The sequence below is a fragment of the Perna viridis genome, chromosome 4, assembly GCF_037379345.1.
Source record: "Perna viridis isolate PV_CMFRI_1.1 ecotype Kerala chromosome 4, ASM3737934v1, whole genome shotgun sequence".
NCBI lineage: Eukaryota > Metazoa > Mollusca > Bivalvia > Mytilida > Mytilidae > Perna > Perna viridis.
Window position 1 is genome coordinate 31,662,348 of NC_142448.1, and position 27,871 is coordinate 31,690,218.

The window sequence follows — 27,871 nt, forward strand, 5'->3', positions numbered from 1 at the left end:
ATTTGTGCCGAATATGCATTCCATCATTTTTTGTCACAACAGATCGCAATATAACAGGTATCATTACATTTCGAATTTTTTAGTTTTTATTTTGACAAATTCGTAGTTTGTGCTATGTCATGCCCCACCAGAAAATTCGTTCTCACCTTTTGGTTATTTTTCATGTTACTTGAGTATATAGCGGCAACTCTGTACCTGTGTATAAGAATGTTTGGGGCCAGCTGCAGTCCGTTCAGTGGTATGTTGGGTTCCTCGTCGTTCATTGAAGACCAATGGGTTGCCTTGAGCTGACATTTTCATCCCGGTGGGGTTTTTGTCTCTTTGACATCTACACCATACGTACATATATCATTGTTATATTTGTGTTTTATTTAAGATGATATTGTAGTGTTGACGTTTGCTGTTTATACTCAATATAAAACTGTGTTCCGTGGAAAAACAATCAGAGTCAGAGTCAAATTAATTGATTAAATATCTAATAGCTATTTGATTAAATTTGATCACTTTTCAGAACCCATATAAAAGAACTGTTGTACTTGACTCGACCACATTAAATATACATCAAAAGTTTGTTTAATAAATCCAGATGCAGAGCAATGCATTAAATGAATGGGAAATTCTTAAATTTCTACAGAGAACTGTCAATATCATTTTTAGTGTACCATAAAGCATGATATCGGATGTTCCAAGCTTAAAAGTTGTTTTTTTCTACTTTTCCAACCACTTCCAGTACAGTTATTGGCTCTTCAATTACTAATGGAACATCACAGTAGAAGTATTTACTATTTTATGAAAGTTGACAAAAATATTGACTGATATCACTCAGAAAGATTTATTAATGATATATACTTAAATATTTTTAGACTTTTCTTTTTTTTAAATATCAGTCCTTGGAATGAATTAGAAGATTTAAGGGCCAGACAATACAAGTAGTTCAAATTGAGTTCGTCTTACAGGTTACTGGTCTTTGTCTGGTCTTTGTTCCTGGAATTCATTCTTTTGATTACCGCTATAACCTTGGTTCCCTTGATTACTCTTACTAAATATATAATCGTCTGACATCGGCGATATGTGCTGGATATGGCTCCTAAGAATTCAAATTTCGTGAAAGGAAGTAAAATTTAAAAAACAAAATGGATTGAAAAATCTTAAAATATCATTCAAAGATTTTATACAAAAAGGAAACTTGTGTTTAATTTCGGGGTTGCGACTTGAATCGTTTAGGAACTGGGCTCAAAATAGGGATCAAAACAAGGTTTTTTATGATATGCTGATATTGACTTAATTAAAATGTGAATTGATCTATCTGAAATGTAGCATAACGTGTCTTACTACAAAAGGAAGCACAGGATTGATTTTGGAAACTGTGACTCAATAGGTGTCAGAATCAGGATAACAAGGGACAAAAAACAAGATTTTCATGATATGTTTACCATGTAACTTGAGTAAATGTAAATGGATACGATAATTATACTATAAGGCCATTTACCACATTTACCATAAAAATTCCGTAGTGGTGACTTCTATCTTGTATAGGAATATAACCCTGTACCAGAAGACTAATTATAAGAAATCTAGCGCAGTAAAAAAGTCTACATAGTTACGGCAAACTCTGGTAAAAGTATGAGTTGGGATATGAAAACACCATACGCAGGTGCTGAAGGGATGTTGCAATGAACGACGTTTCTTGCAAGCATTTCTTCTGCTTGCCTTGATAATCTATTACCACACGTTTGTCTTCTTTTGTCGTTTTGAAGGTATCGTCCGACTTTTTTAGTTGGTCTTTCTTCACTGTCATCATAATTGGTTTCTTTCTGATGTCTCATTAAACTGAATGTACTATTCCTCAGTAAACAATTTTTAAAAAATTCCACAAATGCGAGGATAAACTACTAGTACAGGTGGTCTACATGTATTTTATCTTTTGTTTGAAAAACAAGAAGATCAGCTAAACTGTTTAAATTACTTAAATATTTAATATTTAATTAAACAAAGCATTTGATATTATCATATGCTTAGTAAATACGACTAGAAATATCGTGAACTACAGAAAACCAGGAAATACATATATTTATTAAACCGGTTAGGACTTACTAGTAATAACTAAATTTAAGTAATTACGTGTTATTCCTAATTACGCCTATTTACTGTAACATTGTATTATTAATAACAGTAAGGTAACATAAATACTAAAATATCCAGACTAGTCCAATCCTATGTTTTGGCCTGGAAAGCCAAAATTTAGGCAATCCATGTAACCAAAAAAAAAAAGAAAGAAAATCGTGTTAATTAAAAGATCAAGGTAAGGCCATGCCATGTTTTAGAGTATTCCGTTCATCGTATGCCTTATCGAAACAAATCCATGTGATGTTGTCTTGAATCGACTTGAGAGCGTGAGAAAATCATTACACGGGCATTAACCTTGATCTAGAACTATCATAAGTGCCAGTTTATGATTACGTTGATTTTGATGGTCATTGGAAATAACGGAATAAAGCGCCATACATAATGCAGTATACACAACAAAAGAAGTACCCATCTGGTGGATAATTTTTAACATTGCATTAAAAAAGTGTATGACTTGACCAATTATAATGTTGTTTCTTTTTCACTTTTTGACTATAGATCCTATCCTTTAGGTAAATATAAACAGGTTTCTGGAAGTAATGAAATCTTGTGTAAGTTATTACTTCTTACACCAAAGGGGAGACTTACTTGTACCTCATGTACATTTCTGTATTCATTTCATTTTGTAGCAGTATTTTTCCACTTAAAGACTCCCGCAAGTAGGTATACAATAACGTACCTTCAGAGGTTAACTAAGGGTTTGTTAAGAAGTAAAGTTTAGGAACATAATTAAGTTCACTTATTGTGAAATCATAAATTTGTGCCGAATATACATTCCATCATTGTTTTTCACAACAGATCGCGATATTACCAGTATCATTATATTTCGTCATTTTTAATGTTCATTCTGACAAACTCGTATTTTGTGATATGTCATGTCCCACCAGGAAATTCGTTTTCACCTTTTGGTTATTTTTCATGTTACTTGAGTATATAGCGGCAACTCTGTACCTGTGTATAAGAATGTTTGGGGCCAGCTGCAGTCTGTCCAGTGGTATGTAGGGTTCCTCGTCGTTCATTGAAGACCAATGGGTTGCCTTCAGCTGACATTTTCATCCCGGTGAGGTTTTTGTCTCTTTGACATCTACACCATACGTACATATATCCTTGTTATATTTGTGTTTTGTTTAAGATGATATTGTATTGTTGAATTTTGCTGTTTATACTCAATATAAAACTGTGTTCCGTGGGAAAACAATCAGAGTCAGAGTCAAATTAATTGATTAAATATCTAAATGCTATTTGATTTAATTTGATCACCATATAAAAGAACTGTTGTACTTGACTCGACCACATTAAATATACATCAAAAGTTTGTTTAACAAGTCCAGATGCAGAACAATGCATTAAATGAATGCGAAATTATTAAATTTCTACAGAGAACTGTAGTAAAACAATTATGGCAGCTAGCTCAGTGCCTACAGTAACATGTCTTATAGAGCACTTAATCGTGATATCAACCTAAGCCGTAAGACTCTGTCAATATTATTTATAATGTACATGTAACATAAAACATGATATCGCATGCCTCAGCTGAAAAATGTTTTTTTTGTCTACTTTTCCAACCACTTCCAGTACAGTTATTGGCTCTTCAATTACTAATGGAACATCACAGTAGACGCATTTACTATTTTATGAAAGTTGACAAAAATATTGACTGATATCACTCAGAAAGATTCATTTATGTATATATACTTAAATTATTTTTAGACTGTTCTCATTTCTAAATATCAGTCTTTGGAATGAGAAGATTTAAGGGCCAGACAATACAAGTAGTTCAAATTGTGTTCAAATTACTAAATATATAATCGTCTGACATCGGCGATATGTGCTGGATATGGCCCGTTCAAATTTCGTCAAAAGATATTTTATCACGGGAAGCAAACTTTAACGAGAAATTGGATAGAAAAAGCTTAAAACATCATTCAAAGATTTTATACCAAAAGGAAACTTGGGTTTAATTTCGGGGTTGTGACTTGATTCGTTTAGGAATGGGATCAAAACAAGCATTTTCTTGATGTACTGATATTAACTTGATTAAAATTTGAACTGATCTATTTGAAATGTAGCATAAAGTGTCTTACTACAAAAGGAAGCACGGGATATATTTTGGGGGTTTGACTCAATAGGTTTAAGAATCAGGATGACGAGGAACAGAAAAAAGACCAAGCATGTTCATGATATTTTTACAATGTTACTTGAGTAAATGTAAATGGATATTTTTTAATTATACCATAAGGTAAGTTACCACAAAATGAGAACTTGGAATTTATCACTTGAATCGTTTAGGAATTATGGTAAAAAGAGGGGCTACAGGAAAACTAGGAGCATAATATGACTTAGAATGAACGGATTTCTTTGAAATTGTAGTACATGGTGGCATGTTACAAATGGAAATATGTTATTGATTTCTTTTTTTTCTACAGCTAATGCTATATATAAAAGTCAAACCTACAGTATATGTGCGTATTTAGACTTTAGGATATTTCATTGTGAATCAGAGTTATTCACCTTTATCTTGATATCGTCGCACATATATTGATTATAGGATCGTCAGATGACATTGCCCCACAATATTTGATACAACAATGGTAGACCGTGTTTGATTTTGGAGGTAAACACCTGAAATTTACAGAAATTCCGGGCCAGAAATTGGGCAGAAATATGCATTCTCCTGCTGTTCATTCAATAACTTGATTATCAAAGAATGAATTTCTTTGAAATTGGATTACAAGGTCCCATTAAACTCCGAGAAGACTGGGATTGATTGTGTGTACGACGACCTGAACATTAGACGCCAGAAAGGGGCCTATAAAAACATTTTTACTAATGTCGTATAATAATTTGAATGAAAGTGAATGGATATCTTACAAATTTGCTACAAAAAATTAGGTTGATTTTTTGAGGTAGGTAAGAACAAGGGATCACGGAGGGACAAGAAACATTGTTTGTTTTTCGGATTTCTGGAAAGAACTTGACTGAAAGCTTAAGGGAATGGATCTCTCTAAAATTGTAACACAAGGTGCCATATGCACAAAAAAATTTTGGGATTGATTTTGCAGATTTTGACTGGAACCATGTAGAAATAAGGGCCAAAAAGTGACTACTTTCTGTTCTGATCAAATGTATTATTGTTATCAAACTTCAAAACTGTGTTAAGTTTTGAATTGTGTTTCCATCCGTATCAAGATGCGCTTAATGAAGCATTTCATCAAATTTAACTTCCGATAGAAGATATTTTCCCAACAGTATTTTTTTCTTTATTTTCCTTATTTGAAGGATGCATGAAACCTAAAATAATATAACTTTGTTAAATAACCATTTATGATATCAAGAACTAAAGAAAAATAATCTTACAGACAGTCTTCTTAGTATAAAAGCCTCTTAACTTCCTACTGCATTAATAATCAATTTGTTTTACGAACTTGCATTTCTAAATGCATGTTAACAGAACTTAATGGGGAACAGATAAAGACTGCCTTTCAGATTTGATAATAATATAAGCATTCGAAATAAATGAAGTAGCCGATACCTTTTCTATGGCTGATTGCCAAGCAAAGCATCTTACTTAGAACTGGACATTATAAATCACCCTTAGATATACACCTAACACCAAAGGTAAGTGTTTCTACTGTAATTTGTTCTTTAATCTGTAGAATAGATCGTATTTTTTACTTTAAATGCTAATGTGTGAAAAAAATCAGAATGCTGAAAGAACAAAGATTAATTGAAATTGTTTAGAAATCATTTTTGATATTTTTGGTAGAACTTATCCGAAGGACAAAGTACAAAGTAACACATTTTCAACCATTGCTATGAACTTTTGTTTTACAACATATTAAGACATATGCACATATTAAGTTTGATCTTATTACGTCAAAACCGTTACCTACGCATGGTGTGTTACCATTTGACGAGACAGAGACCACAAATAAATATTAGATGAAAAATTTTCAGTTCTACCCCAGTTTCAACACAATTAAGTTCAATATTTTTGTTAAAATTGTACGTACATACATGTGCACCTGGACCGTGCTGCCAGTTTTTAGTGGAGTACGAGTTGCTCATTTACTTTTGTGACTTTGTATGTGTTATTTTGGTTATTTTATATTCTTTGTAGTGTGTGTCTGTTTTCTCTGGGAGTCTTTATCCTTGGATTGAATTCTTTAGATTTCCGCTCAAATATTGGCGCCTCTGAATAATCTTAATTAAGTTATTGTCAGGTTTTTAAATTACCAAGACAATTAATATTCAGCATAACATTTATGTAATGTAATGTAATTATATTTTTTGTGTTCAGCGGCTATCGGTAAACAGAAAACTTGATATGATATTTGTGTCATTTTTTTATTTAGTGAACAATCAGATACAATGCTATCTACGTATTTCAAACCTACCATCAACCATGGAAGCTGGGTAGACAGATTCAGTAGTACCTGGACATTTTTGCTCCTTTTCGTATTAGCTGGTATCGTTGCTATACGACACTATCTTGGACCTAATGTTGTCTGTCAAATGCCGCCTGACATCATAGCATCACATACACTATATGTACAAGAACACTGCTGGATGGCAAGGGAGATAATTGATACATCCAATTACATGTATGTCCGAGAATCTCTTCCTGTAGAATTCACCTATATTTCACGGACCACTCCAGATGAAAATGAGAAAAATAACCGAACCTTATATCAATGGCTGCCGTTGATATTAGTTTTCCAGGCTTTGCTATTTCGATTACCTGATATAATACTCAGAGTGTGTGAATCGACCTTAGGATTTGGGTATGAAAAGATAAATGGCATGATTAACATGTTTACTGCACACACAGCTCAAGAACGCCAAACTATTGCAAAAGGCATAGGATCGTACATGTACGAGGTATTTGGCAAAAGATATCTAAACTTTATTCCATTCGGCATTATTACCGTCAGTATTGCTCTCGTAAAAGTTCTTTACTTTGCTAACGCTGTAGCCCAACTGACCATTCTTGAAGAATACTTGTCACCACCAAATATCACTTCGTATGGAGAATATGTATTCGACAGCATCATTAACAAAAACTATTCCTATATTGGGTATTCACCAGCTTTTCCAAGAGATATACTATGCAACTTTGACGTCATTTTGCTTACTAACGTACAACGGTTCACCGTTCAATGTGTCGTACCTGTTAATGAGTTCAATGAAAAGATATGTTCCTTTGTTTGGATTTGGTTATTATTTGTCTGTGTAGCTTCAGGAACAAGTGGTGTAGTATTTCTGCTTAAATCATTGCTTCCAATGGTTCGACATAGGTGAGTGCATGTTGGATTCTGTAGTGCTGAAATTATATAAAGCATCCGTTTTATTCAAAGCAAACATCAACATATATAAGGGATAAAAAAAATAAACCTTAATGGGACAACTTTATTATTTATTACCTGTTTCAGGTGTGGTTATCTTGTGACTATGCAGAAAGAAGTAATGGAAAATTAACCGGTTTAATTTTCATGCATAATCAATTGGAATTCTTAGCAAATAGTTAGTTATACAAAATCTGATATTTTTGTACTGTACATTTGTTAATATCCTTCATGCATTTTCGATTCTTTCATCTTGAAATACAAGCTGTGAGGGGTGTTTATATATCGATTTTGCTTATTTATCACTTTTTTTTGTCAGATATCTTCGTTGGTTATTTTTCTCTTTTGATTTATCGACTATGATTATCTTTCAGATATGTAAGAAAGTACCTGTCAATGGCGAAAGTGGAATTCAACCAAAGCGAAGTTAATGATCTAAGTAGCAGAGTTATTGGACAAGACGGCGTATTTATGCTGAGGCTGATTGGGGACATTTCCTCTGATATATTAGTTCGGGATATCGTTGTGTCTATATGGAATGAAAATAACTCTCAAGCTGTGAGAACCTCTGCTACACTTCATCCAGATGGATCTGCAAACATACCAGGTGATATAGCACCAATTTACCCACCAATCGCTAGCGAAACTACCAGACAAACGATCGCTTCCACACCAGAGAAATCTACCTGTTAGTGACACCGATACATTTTCAAACTAGTATAAATACAGATTATTGTAAGATTTTCATGTTTGCAAACTCTCTTTTTCAATTATAGAAAAAATCATTAATGTGATGTACACCTGCATCTTGAAAAAGTTAGTTTGAAAAATTCATTTGTAAAGTTATTTCTCGATTTTTGTGAATGTTAATGTATCATAGGGAATATTCAAGATAATTACAACACGCCATATAATTATCAAAATTATGTAACATTTTTTCAATTTTTATTTGAAGAAGAAATTTCTATGCAAAAAATATTGCATTGGGTGTCATCTCAATTTGGAGATAATCGTTTGTCTTTCATAATTTTAAATGGATGAGCACTTGATTTTGGTACTCATGTGAACGTGGATTTAGTTCAAAGATTCCAACCACAAGTATTGAAAGGTTGTTCTATTATTATATGGAATACAACAATATGAATTATTTATCTTTACATAATTATCCAAAGAACCTTATCTCTCTTCACTCAATATAATAGTATACCCGGCTATTATGAATCAAAACTAAGCTAATATGTGGACAAATTCGATATCGATCTTTCTGTATTAGCCGGATCCGATCTGTGTCGTTCTGAACGTAATGTGAATTGCCTTCACCTAAGGCGAATTATTAAAGAGTTGCCGAAGATTTTTAATCCCACGACTATTCTTCACAATTTTCATAAAAAAATATATTTTCAGCATGAATTCTTCCAAATGCTTAAAATAACGTCATTTAATTATCAATATAGGATAAATCTGATAATCAGTTTTCTTTTTCTTTTCAACCAAATCATCTGTCTGGATCGAAAAACGCACATGTGAGATTATAAGTATATATTCATAATGAGCCAAGGAATATATATATATAATAGACAATGGAACTATTGTGGCACGAACATGATTATAAAATGTGTCCATATTATATACACATAGACTTAAATATAGACAACCTTTTGTCGTATATATATGATATTTAGTTTTTAGTTTTATTGTTAATGCATACAAAATAATGCGAGTAACGTTATAAGAGCATGTTCTTCTAGATTATATGTGTGATTCTGATTTGTTTATTTTTAAATGTAACAATTTTAATATTAGAATTTAGAATAATAGAAAAGAATAATTTTAAAATAATTTATTTGTATCTATAGTAAATCAGTAAAATCAAATTATTGATCTTTTTAGCAACTGTGTACTAAGTAATTGTGAGTGTTGGTATCATCATTTTTATATGATTTGTAGTGTTTGTCGAGATGCCGTTTGACTATGTTTTAAATACAAACGGGCAATCGTAAAAGCTCTTTTTAACAAATTTACAAATTAAAAAGTTTTATCCTTCGAATAACACAGTACAAATAAAAAGTGTTTTTGTAGCAATTAGCATCTTTTTGGAAACTTTCAGTCGATATATCAATTGCAAACACCTGCGTACTGTTCATATGTAAACACCTGCGTACTGTTCAATTGCAAACACCTGCGTACTGTTCAACTGTAAACACCTGCGTACTGTTCATATGTAATATAAGGTAAGTTAATTTGATACATGACAATTTGAAGAGGCAACAACTTTATTTGATAAAAGTATATAACATATAAATTATACAAAATATAACCGTGAACCCCCATACCACCTACGGCAAGCTTCTATTTGTTTTGGTGTGAACACTGAGAAAAAAATAACAAAATTTAGAAGGCAACTTTATTTTGCAAACATGCAAAACAGACGAATATGTGAAACAGATAAAAAAAAAACAAATACAAAAACAGTAACCTTCGAGCAAATTTATTAACCAACTAAGTAGAGAAATGGATGCTCCTCATCTAGTATGACTAGCTCCTATATTTCTTAAAACAGGAATGGCATTTTGAATTGTTAAAATAACTCAAAATCTTGAATAATACTGATGCCTACGACCACTGATGCGTATCAAACGAATTTTCAGATATATTTCTGGTTCCCTGCTATTTATTACTTTATGTGGTAAGACTCATATTAAGTACCAGTTGTAGCATTTCCATTCGGAACTTCTGTTTTTTTTCTTTGTAGCATTTTCATTCGGAACTTCTGGTTTTTTCTTTTTCTAAAGGTAAAGAGCAGAAATATGGCGGGAAATCATGGTATTTCAGCTCTTCAATTGTGAGATAATAGGGAACATTTCAAAATATCCATAGAAACAAGATGGCGGATAAACAATACGTTTCAGTGCAAAATTCTCGTAGGAAAAATAAATTTTGAATTTTTTCAATCTCGGAGGTAAGGACAAAAAATAATTGTAAGGGAATCGTAGTACAGCACGACATGAATAAAATGGCAAGTTTTCGAGTAATTACAAAAATAAACGCAAAAAACCGCAAACAATCTGAGGAGATTTGGAGTATAGATGAAAATTCCACCCGATTCCAAGTTAACTTTTGTTTAATATCTTAATGGTCATGATTGCCAATTATAATTAAGAGGTGTCCATGTAAAAATCCTATTCCACTGAATGGTTTGTTCCAATGAAATATGGATATTTTTGCTTCTTCTCTTATTAGTTGGTATCGTTGCTATTCGGCATTATCTATCTTGAACTTAATGTTTCTTATCTTCACATTCAGCATATGCCTAAGAACACTACTAGATGGCTAGAGAGATATATACCAGTCCTATATTTCACGGACCACTCGAGGTGAAAATGAGAAAAAGTTTTGACGAATCTTTCCATGAATGTGCAATTCAAACTTCCTTATTTGTCACATTGTAAGACGTCTGCACTTGACTTAATTTAAAACAATATGTACTATTGTTTTAAAAGTGATGTTAGTGTCATAATTGAATAGACAATTTCTATGTAAAGGAGTAGAGCTGTTAAGAACCAATTTTGGCCTAACAACCTTTGAGTCTGAATTGTGTTTACAATTTAAGTAAACGATAAAATATTTCCAAAAGCTACCCAATATTTAGTGGAATTCAAAATTTCTAACTTGCTCATTCCAAGAAATCTGAATTTTTCTTTGTCAATGTCAACGACTTCTATTTTCAAGATGATTGTCATAAAGTACATGAAAAGTATTGAAAAGGGGAGATAACTCCATTACAAGAAAATTACTAAATATAGCAAATATGGGAATAGTTCAAATTCTATTGTTTTTTTTTTTTTTTTTTTTTTTGGTTATTTTTTCGGCAAGCTATTTTTTTAATAACAACTAATGAGTATTTAAATGTAAAAATAATGGCTTTTTCTTCCATTCTCATTCCAATCCATTATTTCTTATGACCAAATATTCAAATTTAGAGAATGTTGGGGGTTTACAATTTTCTGTATATCTCTGGAAATAGTCCGTTGACCCCATATTTTTGTTGTCTTCAAAATGTTTCAATTGTGTGTCTGTAAAATTTATTAGTATATAAAAAAAGTCAAAATACACGTTTCTTGGACAATTTCTGACACTTAATATAATGTTACGAGCTGGCTGATTCTATATATACGACACGTCGTATGGAAATCTTATTGACCCCTCGATCAACCGGAAACATGTATTTAAAACAAATCGGACCAATACGACTTTTCATGTAGGACCAGAACAAAAATTGATTGGAAAAATTATTAACCGGGTAGATTTCCAGTATAATCCATATACTTGTACGGACTACGGCAAAACGGAACATTTGGTCATTTCGATTTTAGCACATTAGGGCCGAATTTACATACTATTAAATAATTCTTAGTTTTGTCAGCACATTTATTATTTTAACTAAATTTCTTCATTTAAACGTTTGAAAAAATAAAAATATGGAGACTTTTCAATAGATATTTTCATATTACTAGTATGTGGAAACTGTCATTTCATCCAGATTCAAAGTAAAGTCAAGATGTATTTCCATGCATTTGTTCGTATTTTCTAACTTTCAATCATCAATATTTGACAATGAAATGCGAAAACATCACGGACGGATAAACAAATTTTCAAACCTTTGTACCTTCTAAAATTTTTTTCAGACTCAGTCGATATAGTTTCGCGATTTGCCCTTTGACCTTAAGGACGATCTTCTATGGAAACGCAAGTCACCCGATCCCAATCCTGTTTCCCAATTGTTAGTGACGTTCGAAAAAATATATCGAATATTTGCAACTTCGTGTAATATGTTATTTTCTTGAAAGAAATGTAGAAACATAAAAAAAAAAAAAAAGAAAATAAATTGTACTGCGTCGGCCATCTTTTTTTAAAAAGATAGTCTTGTTTATATATAGGGCCATGTTAAATTATTATGTTACCCTATCATCTCTATTTATATAAGTTTTAATATCAGACATGGACAAGGATGGAAAGGATGGTAGATTGTTATTTATATTTTTTACAGCTGCCCTCCTGGTGGACCCGGGCTCATTCAACAGTAAGTAATGCATCGTTACACACCGAGTTGCAACGAAATTGAACTAGGCTATTGGTTTGGTGATGGCGGGCAAGCGGACTGGCGATAGTGCATCAACATTGAATGCCAGACGAATGGTTAAATAAACTATTAAAACGAAAATATAGGATATTGTTACATATCAGGTCAGTGAGATTCCTGTAGAGTTTTGAGAATTTCGTTTTTGGTCATGGTCACAGTCATCAAAAAACTTGATTGGCCAAATACTGATAACTTATAGTGGCCTCCGAAAAAATTGTATCCAAAATTGAAAAAAAAAAATGCTTGCCATGTGTTACTGTAGAAAATTATAAGGAAACAGAACAAAATTTTACTGTAAAGATAGTACTTGAGCTTTCCGGGTGATAACTAAGTCAACATATTATTCCGACACATTTAAGGATTTTGTTACATAAAAATTAAGTAAATACAAAATCGATTTTTGCTCAAGATCAATATCACAGGAAAAAAACTTTTTTTCAAAAAAAAAAGGATAACTTTAAAAGTTTGTATTAAATAAAAACTGCGATATGTTAACATACCAGGTAAGTAAAAAACCCTGTTGATTTAATGGTTATCTTATTCATGGCCAAGAATACAGTAAAAACACTTTTTTTTTGTCATCAAAATTATATTTTCATCTGTCCAGTTTCAAGGTCCGTTACAGAAATAAACGTTAATCAAACTTTTTAATCTCAGGATAAGGCTCTACCCAATAGAAGACTGAGAATCTTTGTTAGTGAACAGCGTATTATGGAAACGGATACAAACGATAGCTTTCTTATTGGGTGAAGAATGAGGTGTCAAAAGGTTCACATCTGATTTTAAAAAAGAGTCAAAATGCATGATTTAAAACTAACTTGAATAGTCACAATTTCATCATTGTTTGTTTCAGCCTATTTCGAGGATGATATAAAAATCCACGATGGAACAGCATTCGAAGAGGCTTCTAATAAATGTCTTTTGTTCGGGACTCAACTTGAGAAAAGCACGTCAGTTGTTAATATTCAACTGTTAATAAATTCAACTAAAAATGTGTGGTACTGGATAGGTGCAGGGATAAGTTTTAAAAGATGGATTAATCCTATTGGTAAGCATATTCATGTCATTCTATAATTGAAAAACGCTTGAAAAAGAAGTATATTAATATCATTGAATAAAACATATTTGTTTTGTTGCAAAATAGACATACTAAAGACTTAAGATCGTTAAGGACATACTTAAATTTATTTTATAAAAGCAAGTCGTCTTACTATACTAATATACTAAAAAAACTTCATCTGTAAGAACCTTTCTGATTAGTTGGTTCTCTTTCCTTTTTTTTTAATAAATAACCTGTTGTGGTAATGTCGATTGATCCGTAATCCATAATTCATACAATTCCAAATAAAATGACGTTTGATTCTGAATCAGTTATTAATGTTTTAATTGAAATATATTAGAAATTAAATTTTTAGGAATCCTTCTGAAACAAAATAATCCAGTTTTTTTCAGTTTACACCTTTAATAAACCGCTGTCACAAACCAGGTTATTTCGTAAAATCTGTTCAACGAAAGATTTTTTCTAAAATAAAACGACCTGGAAAAAAGTGTCATTGAATTCATAAAATCTCTGTGAAGATAAAAATATGTTAACGATTTTGTAATTGGTTTGAAGGTGAAATTGTTTGCAAAGATTCTAAGAAAGTTGCAAGTTTTACAGAGTTTATAAGATTTTGTGCCAAACACAGGTATTTCAGTTATGAAGTAAGTACTTCCAATTTTATATAGATTCATTTGTGGCATTTGATCAATTACTAAAGAGATCCTACCGGTGCACCTGGCGTCCGAGTTGCTCATTAACTTTTATTTCTTTCTATGTATTATATTGGTCATTTTATGTCCTTTATTGTGTGTGTCTGTCTATGTCTGGTCTTTGTCCCTTGATTACATTCGTTTGATTTCCACTAGAATCCTGATTACTCTACGACACAAATTTAATAACTAACAAAATAGAAACAAAAAAGTTAAAAAAAACTAATCGCACAAAGAAAAAATGACAATTAATGTCATTGTTTGATATAGCTTTTATTGATATTTATTACTTTCATCGAGAATATGTATGAATGATAGGACAGGCACAAAGAATGCGGCGGAGATAAATTACTTTGGCGTGATCACAACCCTCCCCCTTTAAAATCTGGCCACTGTGGAGAGAACTATTAAACAATTGAACACAACTAAAAAGGCAATTTAGCATCCTGTGGCGGAACGGAAATGTTCCTACTCCTATCAAATACCACGCCAGGGTTCTTTAACGTGCGAGGAACGTGGCATCTTTCCCAACACGGTGCAACACTATGGTTTTCGGACAGGTTTTCCGTATTTTGGCCTAACGACCCCAGCATGTAACATGCCAGGGGTACCCCATTCCACCCTCTGGGGCACATAACCCAGTTGCTCTGTTGGCAGAGCAACCCTAGCCCCCGGCTAGAGTTCTGAGCACTATTTAATTGCCCAAAGAGGTCTGAATCCCTTGCTACAGCGGAAATAAGTAAACTGAATATGAATTACAAAAATGTACAACCTAGGGACTACTAGTAGATAACCGACTTGCCAGCTCCAGATCGGTTTTGAGAATCACGGAACATCATAAGTCATACAGAATGGACACAACCCATATCATGCCAAAAACTGCTTTTGCATAGTGTTTTTATTTCTCTGTAAAGATCCTATGAGTGAATAAATGTAAATACAAAAAAAAACATGCGATCCTTAACGATTTGACAACAATATCATAATTATATCCTCTACGAATGAGCCCATTCAGCGGTTTAGTTAACTTATCGGTATGGACCTTTCCATGCTTGGTGTAGAATATTACGGTAAAACAAAGGGTCAGAGATACCCGCATTGTATGCATCATATAGGTTTTGATATATATCGAATTAATGGCATCTTAAATAGTGAACAAGCTATCTTCATGTTCTGGAATCAGCTTAGCAGGCAGGAGGCATTAGAGCGTGTTTTCCAGTCTGATAATCATAAACCGATGTTTTCTATGAGCATATGTGAGCGCAGCAGCATAATCAAAGTCGTTGCATGGTAACGAACAATTTTTATTTTCTTCTCAGAGTTGATTGCATTTTGGACTTTGTAGTTTTAATTTTAACTCTTACGGCTGATATTTAAAATTTAGCGGGCAGTGATACAACAGAATTCAGTCTAGCCACGAAAATGTGGTTTTCAGTTAAAAGATAGCATTACATTGATCAATCGGCTAAATGTTTTGGTTGAGAGAAAAAAAAAGGGAAAAATGAACTTTTATATGAAATGTTTTATTATATCAAAATCGTGTTAAAACTTGTTATAGGCAAAAGCACTGTTATATAGGTTGTTTGAGGAAACATTTATTTACACAGGAAACATATTTTGTATCGCTTTGGAGTTAAATTGATTGTTAATGATTCATTCGTCGATTGAGGTCCATACTTCAATTCACATAGATTTTATTATCAAGCTTATCTTTTACTGATGAATGGTTATAAACAATTTTCAAATTGATAAATTCCAGTTTATAGTCAAAAGAAATAGTCAATAGTCAAAAAGTGAAATCCGAATAACAAATAACATTAACAATAAAATTTCCGGAAAGTTTTTATAAAGATAAACCATAAATTACTGTTATAGTATAGAGATTGGTAGCAATGTTATCATTTGCAAATGTCTAAATATTCACTTCCGGTTATCCGTAGCAAATGGCTTTAGTTAATAGCAAAACGAATTTTTATTTATTCGGTTTATCGGAAGATTTTGTTGTCAAAATTGTTATCTGTTTTTACATAAGTTATTGAACCGTTGTAGAAAGAAGACAAATATGCATGTCTACCTGAAGACACAAATGTTCGTAGTTTTGGTATAATATTGCCGTGTAACGAAGCTGTTTGTGCCGTTGGCAAAAGATGCGTAGTGTATGAATACGGTAAAGCATCTTCAATATATTATGGTAAAGAAAATGTATTGCAAAAGTTATTTCTGAATTTCAATTCTTTACAGTTTAAAAAAAATAAACATTTAATTAATTACATGTTTTTTGCATCGCGCTAGAACTCTAACAAATAGGCTTCTGGAACAGGGTTATGTTGCTACAAGATTGAAGTCATCACTACAGAAGTATTTTGGTCGTCATCATGAACTCGTGGATCGTTATGATGTATCCATCAGCACTATGAAAACTGATTTATTCAACGGGTCATAGTTTGCCTTTCCTCGTTTGTCTACCCCGGACTTGACTTTTTATGAGCAGCTCGGCGGGTGTTTCTAGAAAAGCAGAGGACGTTTACCCTACCGATGCACCTGGTCTATGCTCCCAGTTTTTAGTGGAGTCCGAGTTGCTCATTTACTTTTGTTACTTTATGTTCTTTGTTGTGTGTGTCTGTTTTCCATGTGTGGTCTTTGTCCCTGGATTATATTCTTTTGATTACCGCTATAACCTTGGTTCCCTTTATTACTCTTTAATAAAAAGATAACTATGAGGTTTTTTTTCTACTTAGAAACTAATAAGTTTCCGTATCTTTTTCAGTTTACAGGGCTGAGAAAATCAAGTGTGAAACTGTCACCTTCCCGTCTAGGACATACCACACTTCAACTTGTACTGACGGAAAAACAGACGGTTACATATGTCAAGATGGTAATCAAATTTTAGCTAATGTGTACCTGTCTTAAATTCTTACTTTTAATAATTTCTGTTATAACTTGAGGCTTTTAAGGGCTTGTGTTTTCTCTCTCTCTCACACACACACACACACACACACACACACACACACACACTACATTGAAACAAAATTTTTGTTTATATCGTTTGATACATGTGATAATTAAAGTTGCACTATACAGATAGGATTGAGGTGCACTGTTTCGTATACAATATTGACCCGGTCTAATTTTGTAAAACTCACAAATAAACGGTGAAACTTGGTGGAAATATTGATTGTGGGTAGTAGAGCATTCGTACATAAATAGGTGCATTACCTGTGAAGATAAAGAGGTGTAACATGCACGTTTTAATTTTAGTTACCCGGAAAGATTCAGGTCCTTGCCGGATCGGGTTATCTTCCCTGCACCAACTGGCTGTTTTTCAAAAATGCAAAAATTCAAAAATTTCGCACGAACTTTACGAATTCAAATAATGAACAAATTAGCATAAAATGTACATGTTTTATTTGTTTTATTTACAATGATACCATGCCCGATTTCTCTTCTTATCCTGTCTTATTTCTTTAGAAAACCTGTTTTTGACAGGTTTTTGACCTGTTTTATAAAAAAATGCCTAGATTGCAGTAAATTCATGATGATGCACGTACATTTATGTACAAAAAAATCATTGATATGTCTGCAAGCATATAGATAAGTCCGAAATCATGTGTGTGACAGGATGACTGACGGACGGACGAATGGAATGCCATAACATAAACTTATACATTTAACTCCTCACTCTAAGTATATCTACATGTAATTGTTTTAAAACATTTTTTGTAATTATTCCTACTGGGAGAACAGGACTTTAAGAGTTAGGCTAATATAAAAGTCTGGCAATTGACTCCATAATATGATCATTTGCTAGATCTAAATTAGAGGTAAGTTGATTTTGAATGCATGGATGTTTTTTTGCACTTTTTAACATGCGAATATTTTTGAAGTACGTACTCAAATGGTCAATATTAGTAATATATTGACAGCTAGAAAGTCAATTTTGCTACAAAAATGATTTCGGTATATCTGATATTTGACATTGTTTTGAAAACAAAATGATTTTAAAGTTCATATTTTCTAATCAATGCCAAAAATCTATAATTCAAATAAACTACGTAGGCCGCGCTACAAAATACCATTATAAACATCCTTTTAAGCCAGATTGATATAAGATGTTTTATAAGCGGTAACAAAATAGTATAGTGTCTGTTTTGCCGGAGTTCTCAAAGTAGCTATTTCTAAGTTATTACCGTCATTGTATTATTTTAGTTGGAACCAAATATTCAGTTCAACTTTTATTTGATTAAAAATAAGTTGTAAAGACATAATTTTAGGTAATTTATTTTGTTTTGCTTTGTTTCGTTCCCACATCTCTCCTCTTCGTCCTTTCATCTGAATCAATGATTACGTTTGTAATTTCAGCACTTTGATTTTGTTCACAAATATTCTTGAAAGGATGTTCTTATATGAAATTTTTACTAGGATAGTAAAAATATATTAATGAACTCGTGTACTTGGTAAACTATTCGTAGTTAAATAAATTCTTATTAGCTGACTGAACTGTTTTTAAAATTATAAAAAAAAAACCAAAAACTTTTTGCATCTTTCACTTTGAGTATGACAAATTGTAGTAATGTATATATAAATGTGAAATGTGTGTCATATATTTAGATTAAACCTCGGTAGCTCGAACTTCAAGGAAACATTGAAATGTGTTCAAGTTATCGGGGGTTTGAGAAATTGAAGTATCTTTCCAGATTCTTGTCGTTGCCGGTCCGAGTTCAAATTTATCGTTAGGCATTGCTTACTTCCTATGAAGTTTTGTAAGTTCTTGGATATTTTTCATTTGCTTTCGGAAGTGTGTGTTGATTTGTGGATATAACAATTAATTGTTTGCTTTCAAGAAAATTTCCCATATCGAGTTCCTTTGTCAATAATTTGTTTTCATCTGATTTTCTTTGCTGCTTTCATTATGCCGACTTAAAACATCTGAAGCATATTTAAAAGAGTTATTACCATAGGTAGTTGTTCGTACTCATGGTATATTTACAATATTTGGTTATCTAAAATTATAATTTGAGTCTTTAAAACTACAAGATCATGTTAACATGGCGATGACTGTTTGTTTAAAATCTTAAATTATTCTTTATCCATGGTACACATCCTTCTGATCGTAAGCGATGGTACTTTAGCTCTATCTAATAGTTCATCTAATATACTGTTTAAGTCTTCATATAAACCGCAAGGCTCTCTTGTATATTTTCCAATTTAGAAGTATTACTTTAAGTACAAAAATGGCATGTCAAAGAACTAAAATCAAAGTTCGAAAACATAAAAGTGTAAATATGATAAATGTATTTAATTTGGAGAAATAGCAACCAATGCGCTTAAACACATTGAGTTGTTGTGAGGCCTTACGACATACATGTTTCATATGCTGATTGAATTTCAGTTAAAAGTCTATAACGAACCCCAGTAATTTGACAACATCATCACAGTTTATTTCAGGTGACTCAATATAAAAATTTAGGCTTCATATCATGAGGTTTATTACCAATAGCAATAGCCTGAAATTTTTTAGGGTTGGCCCACGTACAATTTATTTTGAGTCAATACAGTACTTTCCTTAAAAAAAAACAACAGACTTTACATTATCAAAGTCTTTAATCAGCATAAATAAAGGTATTTCATCAGCATAATTATATAAAGTACCATGTTCAATAAAACAAAAGTTATAATTAATAAATATGTTAAAAACAAGGATTCGGTATAGAACCTTGAGGCCCACCCTAAGTGTTGTCAGCCCAGTCACTGAGTACTCCCTGCAGTTTAATTTGCTGCTTACGACCTGCTAAATAATTTCCAGTAATTTCACAGATTTAGATGATAAACCGTAAGCAGAAAGTTTACTTAAAACAATATTAATGTGGCAGACAATCAAAAGCTTTCGAAAGGTCAATTAATATACTAGTAGCTGCCACATACTGGTTTTTTTTTATCAATTGCGGATTTTCAATTTACAAGGAGCTTCAGCAAAGTGGTCAGACACCCATGCCCTTTTCTAAAAGCACATAAGAAGAATGAAAAATGTTTTCAAAGTAATTTTTCAATTGATCAGACAGAACCATTTCATATATCTTGGAAACCTATCTAATCCTCTTTGTGCTGGGGTGCACATAAGGCCGTCACCAGAGTCTTCAAATATTGCCTGTCTTGGGACCATTGCTGTACTTATCCCCATGTCCAACCTCTGTCCTTCATCTCCTTTTCGGTGGATCATCTCCACGTCTCTTTTGGTCTGTCTCTCTTCCTCTTGCCTGGTGGTGTCCATCGCATAGCCATTCTTGGAATGGAATCAGGGTCATCCTGCACATATGTCCTATCTATCTCCATTTCTTCTTTTGTATTGCCTTAGATAGAGGTACTGTTTTGGTTCCCTCATAAAGTTCTTTGAGATCTTTTGTGGCCAGAATATGTGCAGAATCCGTCGAAGACATCGCGTCTTGAATGCATCTAGTTGTTAATGGTGGTATTTGTGGTCTATCATGACTCTGCCCCATATAATAATACTCCATGGACATTGCTTTTGAAGACCTTTAATTTGGTGCTGGTTCTGATCCTGGTGGATTTCCAGGTGTTCTTCAACGTAGCAATCGTCCCACTCGCTTTTTGAATTCTGGTTTGTACATCTTTTTCAGAGTTTCCATCAACAGTGATCTTGCTTTCGAGGTACACAAATTTACTCACTTCTTCAATGCCTCCAGCGATCGGGACGACTGTTTCTTCAGCCTTTGGCTTGACTTTCATGATCTTAGTTTTCTTGGTATTGATATAACTTGGATATCGTTGATAAAATACTGACAGAACATTATTATTTGTTTTTTCCAGTGGATTACTTTTTTATATAACGGTACAACCTGTTCTTCTTTACATGTACGCCTGTTTAGAAAATTACAATTACAAATAGTATTATTTATTAAAGATGTAATATTCTTGTTAAGAGCAGAAGCCCTTGCACGTAGAAGATACTATCAACACCTGTATCATTTTTAATATCAATTTTACTAAGTAGTTTAGTAACAGTATCAATGTCAGTTGACTTGAACTCAAAACATGCATCCTGATGCCCCAAAGATTTAATTTTTTGCATTCTAGGGTGACTGACCTCATCAAAAACAACATATTTACCAATTTCATTAGCAACATTTACAAAAAAGTTGTTCAAAGCATTTCAAACATCTTTGTTATTATTAATAATTTTGTCGTATTCGACGAATACAATTTTTTGTTGCCCATTTCTTATACTTTTTGTTTTATAAAAATGGTTTTACTGTACAGTAGAAATGCTTTGATTTTTGACCACCAGTACATCATTTTTGAAAATAAGTATTAACAGATTTTCTTTTAAGTTAAGGAGCAAGATTTCTTTGTTTTCTATAATTCTCCCATGCCCTGTCAGATCTACATTTTTCATTTTTTTTTTCGTTGCATTCGTTTTGTACATTGGCTTTCCTCAGTTCTGTGTTCATATACAGGATTTATTTTTTGTGATGATATCTTAGCTTCATTTATAAATGTTCATTCATAACATTTAGTACTATCTCTTCAAAATCATTATACAGAATATTACAGTCATTTATATTACATCAGTGATGTGTAAATATTCAATTTTAACAAGATTACATACATATTTTGTTAACATCAACTCCTGTATTGCAGTTTGACATTTTCAAAAACTGGAGTTTTATCTTTTATATGTGTGATATTATATGGTAGCAGAGTAATCAAGGGAACCAAGGTTATAGCGGTAATCAAAATAATGTAATCCAGGGAAAAAGACCAGACACGGAAAGCAGACATACACAACAAAGAACACAAAGCAACCAAAATCATACACACAAAGTAACAAATACAAATGAGCAACTCGAACTCCACCAAAACCTGGGAGCATGGACCAGGTGCACCGGTAGGGTAAGCGTCCTCTGCCTTTCTAGAAACACCCGCCGGGTTGCCCATAACAAGCCAAGCCCGCGGAAATCACTGATCTCTACATTGAAAGTTATTGTTTTACAACATTTATCACATCAACTAATGAAGTTTCATTGCCCTTCATGAAACAGGTAGGTTTATTTACAATATTTGTGAGGTAAAAAATATCACATAAATCATAAAGAAACTTTGATTGTTCAGAAACTGATAAATCAAAATTTAGTTTCATTCTTGAAGTAAAGTGATATATATGATATAATGAACATAAAATGTTAAAAACTGTATCATATGTGGTATCAACCCTAAACTCCTATCATCCCAAAGGATACCTTGATACTTTGGACATGTAATTTTCAGTATTAAGTCTAAAGGAATCTGCCAACCAGCAAACTTAATGGGTATCGGATCGATGACGATGCAGCACAAACAAAAATAATTATATAAGTCTAAAGGATTGTACAACGATACCGATAAAGATGTTAACACACTATAATAACTGAGTGTTTATTTAAGGCACTGAAGAAGGTCATTTGTTGACTGAACAATTTGCCCATTATATACTTTATTATAGTGTGTTAACATCTTTATCGGTATCGTTGTGCAATCCTTAAGACATATATATATATATATATATATATATATATATATATATATATATATATATATATATATATATATATATTGCGCTGGTCAGGAATTTCTAGCCTAAGTATGCATCGTTTCGTTTCCACTTTCAGTTAACTTTTATGTATATAGGGGCAACTATTTCGCTGAACTTGAGTATAATGTTGTTTTGGGGCCAGCTGCAGCCTGCCCTGTGATACGAGGGCTTCCTCCTCGATCGTTCATTAAAGAATCAGGGGTGGCATTGAGCCCACATGTTTCACACCAGTGGGGTTGCTGGTCTTTTTGGCTTATCAGCCATATCAGTTCTCCTTTCATGGAACAAAATATAGTAATTTAAAAGATTATTATCTGAATGCAGGAACTTATAACGTGAAAAAATCTCTTACTTGGTATGAAGCACTTACGAAATGCAGTGATAAAAATGGATTAATACGCAGAGATACTGGCGAGATAGAGGATGTTCCACCACCAGGAAAATACTGGGTATCTCTTTTCCGTCAAATACAGTACAGTTGGGGATACTGTGAGTATATACATGCACGTGTGTGCAAATATGATAACTGTAGACGATAAGATCAAAAATGCTTCTTATAAACATGGAAATCTGCGAACTCATACTGCTTTTGAGTTGAATCAATGGTAATGTTAATGTGCTAAAACGGGTGACGGACACAATGTTAATGTACAATAGAGGGGATTATAGAAAAGGCGGAACTTTAGTATTCATAATTTTATGACTGATAGAGGATTTGAAATACTGATATCTAGGTTTCTTCACCATTTTCAATTTAGATGATCATACGAATGATGGTAATACATCTATTTTGTTTTTGTTTTGTTTTGTTTGTTTTACATAACAACAAAACAGCTGGCAATCAATATGTATGTGTTGCGGCAAGCATACAGAAAGATGGATGGTTAAATGTTACAACAAAGGGTTGTAGTGAAGAATTGCCTTCCATTTGCCACACCAAATTAACAAGCAAAGGTTAGTTTGTTTTAAACCGTTTAGCTGCGATGTAATTTCTCAAATTACAAAATTTGCAACAAAATATTTATAAACTTTCAAATCCAATTTGATTAATATTTGCTTCCTCTTAAGTATCGCCTTATTTTTATAGGAATTTTGACTTATGTATTACCTGTCGGATTTGTCATCTTATTTGATGTTGTGTGTCTAGTCGTTGGCTTTGTACTGTGTAAGAAATATGTGAGGTGAGTCTATCAATTTACACTTTATGACAAAAAAAAAGAAACATGTCGGTCAAGTCTCAGTCGATTAGACGTAGTAACTGGAAATTCAGAAAGTTTTATTATCAAAGCAGTAGCCTGAGATATACATTATTAGATTGTAAAATAATTAAAAAATAATAAAGAAGCCGATAAATTATTAAAACAATCATGACAGTGTAATCTGCTCTGCAACATCGGTTTAAATTTGTAAATGATAATATTGATAATAGGGTTTTTATACAATTATACTATATTTGTTACTCCTGTAAATTGACTAGATATATTTCTTAATGTTGGATTAGTTTGACATTGCTTTTCATACACAAAAGCTGTTTCAACGATATCGTATTGACATTTATGTATAACAATATTTATTTGTTACTTTATTTGGAGTTAAAAAAAAGTATGATTAAGTTTCACAAGTTTAAACAATTTCTTTTAGTGTTCCTTTTTACTGCATTGTGCGCCAACAGTATTAAATATGTGTTTATCTTGCAATGATTAAAATATCTCCTCTATAAAATATCAATCCCCTATCTACAGTATCGAAGTAGAAACCTGTACATATCAAACACTCGCTATTATTTTTCTCGTTTTTGTAAACTCTCATTGAAAAATTCAAAGGAGTATTTATTTCCAAAAACAAAACAAAAAAGGCCAGAAAAGAAGACTACATAGCAACTGTTTTAATGCGGTCTTTGTTTGCTTTTTTGTTTGTTTGTTTTTGTTTGTTTGTTTGTTTGTTTGTTTTTGTTAGGCATATGCTCATTTTCATTGCAGTTTATTTTTAGTGGCATTGCATCTCATCATGTTTACCAATGTCAAAATCAAGTGTATTTCCTTTTTAGCTCACCTGGCCGAAGGCCTTGTAAGCTATTGCCATCAATTGGCGTCCGTCGTTTTTGTCGTGAACAATTTTTTTCAAAACTCTTCTTCTTGACCAATTTAAACAAAATTTGGTATGAATGTTTATTAGGTTTTCCTGAATCGAACTGATGTGGGGATTGTTTTTGGTCGCTATACTAATAATAGAAAATAAGAGTCAGACAAACGTTTTTAGCCAGGTTTAGTCAATCTCTTTCATTGCTGAAATATAATCGTTATTATGGGGCCTACGAAAGTCTTCAGAGCAAAAGCGTTGAACATACTGAGATCTATCTGTTGGAGTTATTGTCCTTTTGTAATTTTTTCTTTTATTGTGCTCTTTGTTATGTTTTTGTGTTCGAAAACCTTCTCCTTAGACGTTACTTGACCAATTTAAACCAAATGTGGTAAAATTGTTCCTTTAGATATTTTGCATCAAACTCATTTTAGGATTTTGGATCCGTGGAAAAACATAACCGCTATTGCTAAAAATAAAACAGTCAGAAGTTTTTCTGATACATCTCATGAGTGTGTCGTGTTTATTATGACATGGGATAGAGAAAAAACCTTTATAATTTTTTTTTGTGTAACCAAAATTTAATTATATGGTTAGGAATTCGCCTTCGTGGTTTTATAGTAATGTCGATTTCTGGCTGAGTCCTACCAAAGATTCGAAACTTTGTAGTCACTGCCTCCCCGTCAAGCACGATGCAAATCGTAGCAATGAACACTTTTTTAAGATATATTATTTCTATAGGATAAATAATCAACCATTAGTTGTTTTGAGGAGAAAAGAGCGTTTTTGTGGAAACCAGAAAACACATGAAAACGAAGCGTTACATCAAAATACACACGGGACAGCTGGTTTTGCCAGATGTGCTTATCCTTACTCCATGGCAGTGATTGTTAATGACACAGAGGAAAGTTACAAGGAGAATGACGATGATTATGATAATACGTTACACCATAGCGCAGCTGACTATCAAGGCCACGTCAAAAATAACACACTAGCAGGAAACCATCAAAGCAACAGCTTCACCACCGACTGTGAGGAAAATCCTTACGACACTTGAACTGAAACTGTATTATATAGTTCTAAAAAGGCAATTGGTTACAAACTTTATATATCAATTAACATCATTAAACTGGTTACAAACTTTATATATCAATTAACATCATTAAACAAGTCGTTTCTATAAGAAACAAAGAATGCACACGTATCGAATCTAATCTTGAAATGGTAATTAAACTTTCACACACAAAAAAAAAAAGAAAAAACCGGATTAGTGCTTAACCTCGAAATGAGTCTAACTCTGTCCTTAACTATGTATTAACCATCAAAGTGCATAGAATAAAACGATGTAATGTTTTAATTACTAGAATATAAATATGGCACTTAATTGACGACTTTATCATTAAATTATTCATTATACATTTTTAAATTTCAAACCTATACAACATACCACTCCCAACTACTACTTCAGTAAATTCATACCAATTTGTGCTTGGAAGAGTATCATGCGTAAACTTTCTGAACATGTTATAAATATTTCAGTGTCCGAACTTAAATGTTAATAAAGGTCCAATAGTTTTTACATGAAAACTTGTCCTAGGCTTATTCATTTTCTACTAAAATTCGAATTGAAGTTACTTATAATGCCGAATTTAAAGCACTTGTTTCGTTTCTATTTAATTTTTTTCATAGATTAGGAAGATTAAAACGAGGAAACAATTATTTGAAAGAGTAATCAAGGGAACACTTATCCCAATTCCATATAAGTGGTACTAAGTGGTATATTTAAGCACACACTTAACCCCTGTCATATGAATATGAGTTTGTCGCTGTCTCATCTACGTGAGCACACTTGACATGTGTCCTTATGTGTTTTATTTTTATATTTTTGAACTCCAGAGTTCTCAATGATACCAGAACATACATGTATGAATATTAGATCATTTCTAAATTGATACATGCACAGATAAGACTTCACAAGAAAAATACCAATCACATGAACTTTGCAAATTTTAGTATGCTCAGTACGTCTTTCAAGGAGTCATCTATCATAAACATCAAAAGATCTTAACCGAAAGATTTATTGTACACAAGAAGTACGTATAACCATAGCATTCGGAAGTTTAGGAATTTGAAAGAATTCAGCAAGGACATTGTTTTTGTTCCTTCTGATAAAGCTGCAAATGATTTTATTGTTATTTGACGTAAATTTAAAAAAAAAATCTACACACAAAAACAAAATCACGAAAACACCAACATTCCAACTGAATGAATTTTTAGAATGTGAAATTGTGAACAAACACAAACCGGTCGCTACCTCTTTACAAGCTGAGCCTAGTAGTATGGAAGGTCCTACCATGCACTGGCTTCCCAAACTTCACAAATGACCTCATAAATATAGATTCATTTTCTGCTTAAAGTGCTTGGTAAATAAAATGCCCATATAGGATCTTTCGAATCTGTTCAAAGTTTTGATTTTTCAACTTTATACACTACAATTCAACATAATTTCATAAGGCAAAAAATTATTAGAGATAATTTAATAAAATGGGATTTGATTTTATTTGTTCGAATTCTTTTAGATCACATTTTAATAACGAAAAACATAAATACTACATTAATTTGGCTTCTTTTGATATGCTTACTGCACTCAAATTTCTCTAAGACAACATTTTCGTACGCTTCGGTGAAACCGTTTAACGTCAAGTTATTGAAATTCACATTGGGACCAATTGTGCACCACTTATTGCGGATCTCTTTCTGTACTGTTGCGAACCATATTTTATGGCTAGAAATAAGTAATAATAATAATAAAGACCCCTCCAAACAACATTTGGTAGAAAA

At 32.4% G+C, this 27,871-nt stretch overlaps 3 protein-coding genes across 4 annotated transcripts in view; all 3 read left to right on the plus strand.

Moving 5' to 3' along the window:
* The first annotated feature begins 4,664 nt into the window (after nt 1-4,664).
* LOC148619749 (innexin-3-like) lies at nt 4,665-9,221 on the plus strand. Its single transcript, XM_088579988.1, has 3 exons — nt 4,665-5,745; nt 6,483-7,424; nt 7,847-9,221. Exons 2-3 carry the CDS (start codon nt 6,499-6,501, stop codon nt 8,163-8,165), a joined length of 1,245 nt encoding a protein of 414 aa, XP_088436114.1. The 5' UTR covers nt 4,665-5,745; nt 6,483-6,498; the 3' UTR covers nt 8,166-9,221.
* Nucleotides 9,222-12,427: 3,206 nt separating this feature from the next.
* Nucleotides 12,428-26,617, plus strand: LOC148619750 (uncharacterized). 2 transcript variants are annotated; one of them, XM_088579986.1, is made up of 9 exons: nt 12,428-12,552; nt 13,466-13,660; nt 14,228-14,316; nt 16,414-16,555; nt 17,132-17,239; nt 23,276-23,440; nt 23,786-23,905; nt 24,039-24,132; nt 25,772-26,617. In XM_088579986.1, the coding sequence occupies exons 1-9, from the start codon at nt 12,471-12,473 to the stop codon at nt 26,085-26,087; spliced, it is 1,311 nt and encodes a 436-aa protein (XP_088436112.1). In that variant the 5' UTR covers nt 12,428-12,470; the 3' UTR covers nt 26,088-26,617. The 2 variants fall into 2 exon arrangements, with proteins under 2 accessions (XP_088436112.1, XP_088436113.1); XM_088579987.1 differs by having other exon boundaries at nt 16,414-16,531.
* LOC148619751 (uncharacterized) overlaps nt 12,568-27,871 on the plus strand; it is a 54,396-nt gene continuing 39,092 nt past the window's right edge. Inside the window, exon 1 of the mRNA XM_088579985.1 lies at nt 12,568-12,716. The gene's annotated coding sequence lies outside the window, so the exon portion shown is untranslated. The remainder of the gene's footprint in view (nt 12,717-27,871) is intronic.

Coding starts and splice junctions, on each gene's coding strand:
- LOC148619749 (XM_088579988.1), top strand. CDS start 6,499: ATGCTATCTACGTATTTCAAACCTACCATCAACCATGGAAGCTGGGTA. Junction 7,425..7,846: donor CTTCCAATGGTTCGACATAG/GTGAGTGCATGT, acceptor ATTATCTTTCAG/ATATGTAAGAAAGTACCTGT.
- LOC148619750 (XM_088579986.1), top strand. CDS start 12,471: ATGGACAAGGATGGAAAGGATGGTAGATTGTTATTTATATTTTTTACA. Junction 12,553..13,465: donor GGACCCGGGCTCATTCAACA/GTAAGTAATGCA, acceptor TGTTTGTTTCAG/CCTATTTCGAGGATGATATA. Junction 16,556..17,131: donor AGCATCTTCAATATATTATG/GTAAAGAAAATG, acceptor TATCTTTTTCAG/TTTACAGGGCTGAGAAAATC.